General features: G+C 36.6%; 1 protein-coding gene across 1 annotated transcript in view; it reads right to left on the bottom strand.

The window, feature by feature from the left end:
* Positions 1-1,669: 1,669 nt before the first annotated feature.
* znf385d (zinc finger protein 385D) overlaps positions 1,670-10,330 on the bottom strand; it is a 320,341-nt gene continuing 311,680 nt past the window's right edge. The window contains exon 8 of the mRNA XM_028818176.2: positions 1,670-2,433. Within this exon, the coding sequence (XP_028674009.1) occupies positions 2,200-2,433 (234 nt within the window). The 3' untranslated portion in view covers positions 1,670-2,199. The remainder of the gene's footprint in view (positions 2,434-10,330) is intronic.

The following is a 10,330-nucleotide window of genomic DNA, read 5'->3' as shown; positions in this document are numbered from 1 at the left end:
ATTTGAAAATGCTGGTTAAATTCTTTCTGTAAAGCACAAGAAAATCTCTAGACATCCACCTTACTTGTGGACAAATTGGTGCTAGCACATTATTTAAATATAGTCTATGACTTTATTTCATAATTTAATTCACAAAATACAATTTAGAGATAAACAGATCTACTTTAGTTATAAGTATTTGATGGTTGAAAAGATTGTTTAATCAAGATAATCACACATACCTTGAGAGGCCTGGTACCAGGCTGAGCGATCGTTTAAAAATCGCTCACTATATCAGACAGGTGAAGTATGCCCCTCAAAGACACAAACAATGCCTCATTTGCAAGAAACAGGTGTTGACTTCACACTCCTAGTAATGAAATTGTTTCAATATTTAAAATTGATGTTTAATCTGGTATGACATCATACATGTGGTATATCATAAATTGTCACAAAAATCTTAGAAAAAATCATAGAAATTATTCTGTCTAAGGAATACCTAAATGTTATGCATTAATCAAAAATTCCCAACCAGCAGATTTTAACCAATGCGATGAACCCTCCCACCGACAAAGCAAATGTGAGGTATAGGCTGAAAACCGCAAAAAGTGTTACATTGCTCTTCGGATTTTTCATGTGCTGTCGCATATTACTTCACAAAACAACAGCAAATGTAAGTGACACATCAGTAGATTGTCCTGATCAAAACAAGTCCAAGCGCATTATTGTATGATGCATCACTCATGAGGTACTCTCCAAATAAGAAGAGTCGAGAGGCAACCTTTGACAGGTACCACCTCATATTTCCAGGTCATTAGCTCTGACTCAATAGGTCACACATTTGCAAACCTTACACTATTAGATGGCAGCAACGTCTCCAATGATACACTTTTTTGAAACAATAGCAAACAATTTAAATAATTTCATTTAAAAGTGTAGGTGGAGTAGGGGAGTACATGGGTGTAAGAGTGTATTAGGGGATGGGGTTCACAGTTTTTATATGATTCAGTGATTTATGTGCAATACATTTGTTCTGAATCTGGATCCCCATTTGGAGAGGATTTAGATAGGGGAGGGGGACACATGATGCCAAATGCTGTAACTATTTATTTCTTTTTGTTATGAACATGAAACTTTTGACAGGTACAGTTGCAATTTCTGGAAACATTTCAGAGGTGAAAAAACTACCCTAGCATTTCTTGTATATGAGATATGACTTTTTCAAAAAACAAAAATTTGAAAATATTACTGCCTATATTTTTTCCTAGTTTAGCAGCAGTTTCTAAGTAAAGAAACATTTAAATTCGACACAAACACAGGTTCTATCACATTTAAAAAGTTATCTGTCAGGTTTTAGTGAAAAATGTACTGTCCTGCTTTAATTTTTTGAATAATAAGGCTTTATTTTGGGTTAACTCTCTTCAGGGTGTAAGGGGTCTTAAAAAGTAACAGAAGTCTTAACATAAACATTTAATGAATATATATATATATATAAATATTGAATATATTTTAAAAAATAATGTCCTAGGCTCTCAGAATATGGAGTTTTCGAAAAAATGTGAAGTAATGCCTACATGCTGGACATAATAAACCTTATTCTTCCCTAGTTTGACAAAAATAACTTTACATTTTATTTATTGGAGAAATATGAAGCAGTTAAAACCAACCCAATGATTTCTTCTTTAAACAGTTAACAAAGTAAGTATTTTTATTTTAAACTTTGTATTTTTAACACATAAACAAGACATATACTGTACAATCACCACACAAATGTTACCACTCCTACAATTTCCATGTTGTTAAGGATGTTCTGATGATTATTTCCAAGTTACGTATCTGAACACTTGGCATCAAATATAATGAAATTCTCACAGTGTTTTCATATGGAATTTAAAGGTCTATACATATATACAGTACATTTAATTATCTGCTGTACATTGCAGGGTTAATGCCCTATTTTCCTTGCACATCCATTTTATAAAGTACTAGACATTAATTCATACAAGGGTTCTTTTTAAATCTTTAACAATTGTATAGGGTAAGTTTTCTGAGACACATTTCTACAGCATTATTGATTCTTTACATTCTTTACAAGATTACAGTCTGAACATCCAGAATCCCTTCATTCATATATAGAAATGTCACTGCATAGTTCCCTGTGTTCACTTTAAATTATTGCAGTTCTTTAAGATTTAGTGTTCCTGTTGGTACGCCACTACATCAGTATGGAGCAAAAAGAACAGGAGCATGAGGTGTTCGTATAGGTCCAGGAGCAGGTCTTAATAAAGCTGGAGGAAGGGCTTGAGTCTGAAAAAGTGCACCAGTTGGAGTTGAACGCAAAGAAAAGGTGGAGCCGACAGCAGCAGCGGCAGCTGCAGCAGCTGCCGCAAGGTGGTTTGGTAGTATTCTTGCCGTGAGTGGCTTTCCAAGTTCCTTCCGAATGGCAAGTTTTACCTACAAAATATAAAAAAACATATACACTTTATTTATTTCTGTTATAATTATAGCAATCATATAGAATATTTGATTGTAAATAGCTCAGTAGTTTACACATAGACCATATTATTGTCCTTTCCCTAGAGTGTACGCTGTCTTTTCAGAGAGCACATCTCTCTCAGACCCCAGCCTACAATGCTTGACATCACGGTTATTCTCATAAAGAAAAATAAAATGTTGAGGAAACTGTTAATGAAAAAAATGAGGAAACTGAAATAAAATAATCAACAAAGCCAAGATGAAAAACTACAAGGGATGTTTAAAAAGTTTCCGCACTTTTATATTTTTGTTGGAAATGGTGAAGGTGGGAGGAGTAGTAATTGGTTGTGTCTGAGAGTGTCATGTGACTAGTTGTGTCTGGCAAGCCGGCTGCCCTTGCAGTTTAGTATAAGAGTTGTCACCCCATGGAGAAGATGGCTGTGAAACTTATAAATTGCACCAAAGAGGAACAGAGTTCTGTTATACACTTTTTTGTGGGCAGAGGTGAGCTGGGAGCACAAATTCATCTCCACATGTGTGCCCAGTATGGGGATAAGAGTCGTCTATGAATGGATTGACATTTTTGAAAATGGCCATACTAGTGTGATGGATGCAGAGTGCTCTGGACATCCAGTTACAGCCATGTGATGATGATGTGAAAGCAGCGGTGCATCAGCAGACACAAGGTATAATAACCAAAAATATTTTTTGCTGACAGCATTAAAAAGTTGGTACAACGCTGGGAAAATTGCATCGCAAAGGAAGGTGACAATATAGAAAAGTGATGTAATTTGTTTTTGAAATTCTTAATAAATAGAGTTTAAAAAAGTGCAGAAACTTTTTTAATGTCCCTTGTAAAATGATACAAAATATTAAAGATCATGAAGAAGAATGAAGCTAAGATAAAATTAAAATTAGTAAACTTTTTTCAGATTTCAACTTAATCCGAGTTACGCACAAGTTAACCTGGATGGAAGCAGCCATGAAATTAAGCAAAATATACAAATATTTTTCAAAGACAGACTTGTGAGTCCACTTTACATCTTTCCCATTTTCCCTGAGATAATCTGTTAATTTGTATTTATTTATTTATTTATTTATTTATTTATTTTCCTTGTTTTACAATACCATTTACATTTTGAAATGACCTGATATTGTGAAAATAACTTGGTTCTTTTAAAATATTTTTTCCATCCCTCATTTCATTCGGTCATATTCATACATATCTGTAACTCGTAATCTCAGATACTGTTTCATTTTGAGGCTAGCTGGGCACCTATTGCCTGCTCTCACTCTTTGCTCATGGACTGCATGCTGTTGTTGTGTGGTGGCTATTGAAATGTTGGCTGCTCCTAAGCTTTGACACTACATACTAGCTTTTCTGTGTTCCCTTCAGGACACAACAAATTTTTCAAGCTTAAATCCCTCTTCAGACAGGATTAGTTTTACACCAGGAGGTTGGGTAAAGTAAATATTACTAAAAGACCTGTAGTCCTGTTCATATTGCTCAAAGGATGGAATTGTACTGCATTGAATCAGTTTTACTTAGGGTAATTTTATAGTATGTTTATAGAATGTAAAAGGCTCCATAATCTTAACTAAGATGTGAACATGCAGTCTGTAAAAAGTTATTGATATGAGCGATCCTGAAGTAAAAATTACTTTACTCCACTTCCTGGTGTAAAACATTTACCTTCCAAACAGGGCTATACAGATTATGGCAAAGCCCTGCATGGGAGTTTTTTTTAAATAAAACATCAAAAGTAGCATTTGTGAATGCATTGTCTTTGAGCAGGATATCACATAAAGCACCATGGTAACCAATGTACATGTTATTACTGGGCAGGACTCCTGACCAATGAATGGTGGGGTGTGCAGGTCTTCAATTTAAAACCTCATTTGTACATGCTTTCCAGAAAAGGTTTATTTAAAAATATATTAGCAAAAATACAAAGTCCTGTGAGCATATGATGGAATACTTGATACTTGGATTATGTGATATGATTCTTTGAGGGAGTTTTCATATTGCATGGTGTTGTTCAAATGGAGTCCCCATTCAAGCCTATTGTAATAGGAATTTTGTTAAGAATGTTCTCTACAAAACCACGAGATTACAAATTTTTCATGGCCATCACTAAAAAAACAGTGTTGAGTCACACATACAAAAATGATAATTTTGCGTGGACTATTACTTTAAGAGAATTAATTGACAAAATTTTACAATGTATGATTAAAAGACTCAACAGTCCATACATATAGTACTAGTCATGGATGAAGATATGTGAAGCAGCACCATTTTATTTCTGACAATATTTTTTTGTGATGTGAAATTAAAGGTAAATTTCAGGCTGTTTTTTACTGTGATGACAGTGTGTCAGCTTCAGAAGTGTGTAGTCTTAATAAAGGGGATATCTTAAAAACACTATCAAATATTTTGTCTTTCTTGGTGACAGAGCACAGTGAGTAATCTGAAGCAATTAGAAATGTAAGGTTCAGGCTGAAAATTACAATATACTTGTGCTAAAAGCCAAGGGAGGTGCAGTTATTAAAATATGGGAAACTGGGGAAAGAAATATCAATAGTAGAATGACTGAACTCAAACTGGTATCAGAGCTTATGTGATTGCATTTTTTAAATAAAGACAGCAGCAAGCGTCTGGCTGTTCATGTGTGAAGCATGTTTACTTGCATTTTATTCTTCTTCGTGGATGCTGCCGCATCATCTTTAACAGGTTACCAGACTAAACCAATAGGCCTGCTGTGACTGTCTTCAGTAAGAGGCTGAATTCCCATCCAGCGTTGTGGCAATTGCAGTTGGAATAGATTCTAGTTCTTCATCCATCTATTATCCAACCCGCTGAATCCGAACACAGGGTCACGGAGGTCTGCTGGAGCCAATCTTAGCCAACACAGGGCACAAGGCAGGAACCAATCCCGGGCAGGGTGCCAACCCACCGCAGAGATTCTAGTTCTTTCAGGCTCTAAATAGAGTTAGTGTTCTTCTGCCTGACTTTTTATCAGGTACTGTTTTATGCATGTTTCTACCCTTTTCTGTTTATTTTAATATTTAATGAATCAATTTTGTCCATTTTGTCTACATTTTCATGTTTATGGTAAGTGCATTGATAATGTATTTAGCTGTGCATCAGAGACCCCAGTAATGCTTCAGGCTTCATAACTGTAGCATTATGGCCACAATTTATAGCAGGCACATGACAAGGTGAAACTCTCCTTACTGTAATCAGAAGTACTTTATGAATAATATGGTAAAGGTTTGCATTTGTGTTTAGAACAATAAGGGTCAGCCATATATAGCTGGTAGACTGAATGAGGTAAATATTAGGAAAATAGCACATGATGAGGGAAAAGAATGCTTAATCATTCAGGAAAGGCTTTTAAAGAAAGAAAAACACTGGGGTTAGAAAGAAAACAGATAGTTGTTTTTAGCTCAACAAAACACAAATTATTTGTAAGTTAGGTTCCGAGCTTAATGGAAAAAGGAACAGCAGATCAATTTAAAGTGTAATGGCAAAAATAACAAAAAGGCAATTTAATACGGAAAGAGCTAACAAAAAAGATTAATGTTTCATGGGAAAATGAACAAAGATAACATCTACCAATTTAAGAGCAAAAAGTAGTCTTGTAAATGGAAACTTACTTCTAATATCTGACCAAGAAAAAGAAATTTTGTTGCTTTGAGTACAAGGAAGTTTGGGCGTGTTATACACTGAGAAACTACAATGTATAGAGCAGAAAGACCCCTTTTGCACCTAGAGGAATAATTATAGAGTAAACTGGAATTCACCTTGACTGAGGAACTATTTAGTCTGGGTGAAAAGTAATAAGTAAAGGGGATTTATTCAGTGGGGGCGGCACGGTGGCACAGTGGGTAGCGCTGCTGCCTCGCAGTTGGGTGATCTGGGGACCTGGGTTCGCTTCCCGGGTCCTCCCTGCGTGGAGTTTGCATGTTCTCCCCGTGTCTGCGTGGGTTTCCTCCGGGCGCTCCGGTTTCTTCCCACAGTCCAAAGACATGCAGGTTAGGTGGACTGGCGATTCTAAATTGGCCCTAGTGTGTGCTTGGTGTGTGGGTGTGTTTGTGTGTGTCCTGCGGTGGGTTGGCACCCTGCCCAGGATTGTTTCCTGCCTTGTGCCCTGTGTTGGCTGGGATTGGCTCCAGCAGACCCCCGTGACCCTGTGTTCGGATTCAGCGGGTTAGAAAATGGATGGATGGATGGATTTATTCAGTATTGTGGAAAAATTCTAAAAAAGCATTTTTATCTTTCATTTTGATTATCTGACTTTAACCAGGGCATATTCCTGTTAAAGTGTTTAGTTTTTCAGAGATAACAACATAGGTCACAAGACATGACATCACGTCACTTTTTTATATAAAGCACATGGCAATGAAATCACCTTTAAGGAACTTTGCCTCTTTCAGCAATGTTTCACATTTTTATTGTATTTAGTCATTAACCAGCAAGCCCGCGATTCTCGAAAGATTTGCAAATCCAAGAATGGCAATCACTTTCTGTTCCCTCCGATACTTGGAGGGATGAAATATCATGGAGGGTGGGTGCGTCCTGGGAAAGTTCATTTAATGAAATAAACATATTTGTACTAAAGTGGTTTCTTTTTGGAGCTGTGACTCAGTTGTAGGCGCCTTCGTTTATTGTTTTTATCCATGCAGTCTCTTTTTTGTTTTTCTATGGCTGTATTGTCAGCGAGAAGTCGGTTGCTGACGGCGATTCGCGTGCTGAAGTGACCATGGCGGCGGATCCGGGCATGGAGGGCTACATTACTAAACGAATGTGGTATATGTGGTGGTTTGGGCGGTCGCGTTCGGGCGGCTGTACAACCTGGTGTGCACGCTTTACCTCAGGTTTAGTTCACAGGTCATAGCCATGGTAAAGTTTTCATTTAATTAAATAAACCTATTTGTACTAAAGCGGTTTCTTTGTGTGGGCGCCTTCGTTCATTGTTTTTATCCATACGGGCTCGTTTACAGGTCGTAGCCATACGGGTTCGTGTTTGTATTACTAATCGTTGAGCTCCTTCCATTTGGAGCCGTGACTACTTCGCCTCTGCTGTGTCAGAAACGCATTGTGGGTGCATTCGTTCATTGTGTTTATCCATACGGGCTCGTTTTGTATTTCCGTTAGTTGAGCTCTTTCATTGTGCAGCCGTGACGTCTTTGCTTCTGGTGTGTCTGAAGCGCGTTGTAGGAGCCTCTGTGTATTGTTTTTATCCATGCAGTCTCGTCTTTGTTGTTCTGTGGCTGTGTCGTTAGGTAGAAGTCGTTTACTGTTAGGAAGCATACTCCAACTTACACACACTGACTGCTGGCACAGTGGATTAGAGCAGGTGTAGTTTACAGGTTGTGGTGTTTGGACGCCACGCACTGACTCTGGGAACTACGGGCTTGGTTTTGTATTACAAATCATTGAGCTCACAGGTTGTGTTGTTTGGGCGCCACCTACCGACTCTGGGAAGCCACTGGGTTTGACTCTGGGGCGCTGCGGCACAGTGCGCATGCGTGTCAGTGCGTCCGCCGTCCGTGTATAAATTAAACTGTGGTTTAGTAATATAGATGAGATCCTTTAATGAAATTACAATTCTTTGAATTGAATCTATAATCTTGGACAACCAAGCACTTTTAGTTGCCCATCTGTGGCAATAAAACAGAAAACACCTCAGACAACATGAAAAATTTCATCTGATATTGCAGGAGCTTGTAAAATAAATTAACAGCTAGAAAATGATATTGAAACAGAAAATAAATGGAAGAATTTCATTTTATATTTTCAAAAAACCTTAAAGGGGCAAAAAATGAAGTGAATAAAATTTCACCCAGATTTATAGAACTTGACCATCAGTGGCCGAACTAGGGAGATCCTAATACAACCCTGCTCTGTAATTCACATGACGTCGGAAGATGCATGCATACAAATTCAAAGATACGGTCGCTAAAAATAAAACTCAATCCTTCTTGGATATTATAAGAAGAATACTAAAAGTATGGCCTTTCAATAATGCAAAAAACAAAACAAAAGAAACAAAAAAAATTAAACTGGCATGATGGCACCCAACCTTAGATACCGATAATGTTTTAGTCAATGTTTTTTTTTTTTCTCTCTTTCTCTGGCTCTCACTCAGTTCAACATTCTTAACCAGCATGACCTTAAAAAACAGTAGGCCTATTAATAAAGCACACTGAACCACATATGATGTATAAATAGAAAAGACAGAGTCTTAGCATGTTCTGCATGAGATTAAATTATGTGTTATTTTGCTGAAGATGCTTTAACAATATTAAGGGTGGGTGCCTTATCATGTAGAGAGCTAATGCAGCTTGATGTTGATGTTGAAGGCAGCACTGAAATTAAAAAGCAAACAGAAGCAAACTTTAATACATTGAGGGAAAATTTCTGTTTGGCTAATAATAAGACATTTAAAAGATTGGCAAGACGTGAGTTTGGTGTCAAACTGAAGAAAAAGAATACTTAACATTTGCAGGTTGGTAACTGCACAGGGTGAAAAAGCAAGTGATGTGTGTTTGTGTGTGTTTAATGGACAGCCAGGTATGACAAACTCTCTTTCTCATCTTTTCTTTTGAAAGGGGCTGTATTGTTGGTTATGAGGAAACATAGCAAAGAAAACCTATAGTGTTGGGGGAGAGGGGTGTTAAGAAAAATTGCCTTAGTGCTGTAATGGTAGATGCAAGTTAGTAGAGAGTTGTGATGCTGTTGGAGTGAGACTATGGCAATTAAAACACAACGGTATTCATTAAGTGCAGCACTTGGGTTGCGAATCTATGGTAAGGATGAAAGAAATAAAGTTTAAACAATATCTTAAGGAAAATTCTTGTAGTGTTTGGAAAGGCATCAATGAATAAACAAGTTGCTTTGTATTTATCGGTCTCTAGCTTTCATTTCCGCTCTCCGGCCCTGATCGGTCTACCAACTGATTGGTGTATCATTAAACTAATTTGATTATTTTCTCAAAAAAAATAAATTGTTAATATTTTTGACACAAGCTAGTCGTCTACTTTTTTGCCAAACAAAGAACTGACAGCATGTTGCACCATACTCATGTCAAAGCTAACACACATATAGATCAATTACAGTCTTTAAATTATCATAATAAGTTTCATATAAAAGTTCCAAGTAGAACTATTTTTTCAGATTATTGCTAACATGAGCTTTTTTTGCTTAGTCTCTTTAAGTAAAACAACAGGTGCACCATATGGTAATAATTTCTGAGGCACTGAAGCCTTTAATTCAGTATAATTACATACAGTGCACTGAACCACCATATGATGATGACATCATGAACTACAGCATCTGTATGCAGCATTTGAAAATACACTAATATTTGCTTTGTAAATATATTAAAAAAAATGAAAAAGCAAAATAACAACTACTAATATAAATATACTGAGTATTCCTTATAATGTCCTTTTGAATCCTATTAGTACCAAGTTGTATAAGTAACATTGATTACTATAAAGTTTGAAAATTTACAGAAAATGAAGTTCCCATATATTATAACACACATACAATGTACAACAGATAAAAAGGTCAAATTTTAAAATTTATGACTGATTTAAATAGAAAACAATTTATTGTAATTTGTCTAAACATACTTCTTACATAATAATTTCTCCTGATGAATTGAATGGTCTGTCAAATGGGGCGAAAAAGAAGATTAAATGAAAAACTAGGTGCAGAGCCGGCATAACCATTATGGTGAATTAGGCATTCGCCTAGGGTGCAGATCATGGGTTAGCTACCGAATACTCAGTTGGCACACTAATAAGCTTTGGCTAGGGGACAAAATAACCTAGTACCAGCACTGACAAGATGCCACAGTGTTCTGCC

Source organism: Erpetoichthys calabaricus, chromosome 13 (genome assembly GCF_900747795.2).
Source record: "Erpetoichthys calabaricus chromosome 13, fErpCal1.3, whole genome shotgun sequence".
NCBI classification, from domain to species: Eukaryota; Metazoa; Chordata; class Cladistia; order Polypteriformes; family Polypteridae; genus Erpetoichthys; species Erpetoichthys calabaricus.
This window is presented reverse-complemented; position numbering and strand designations above follow the sequence as displayed.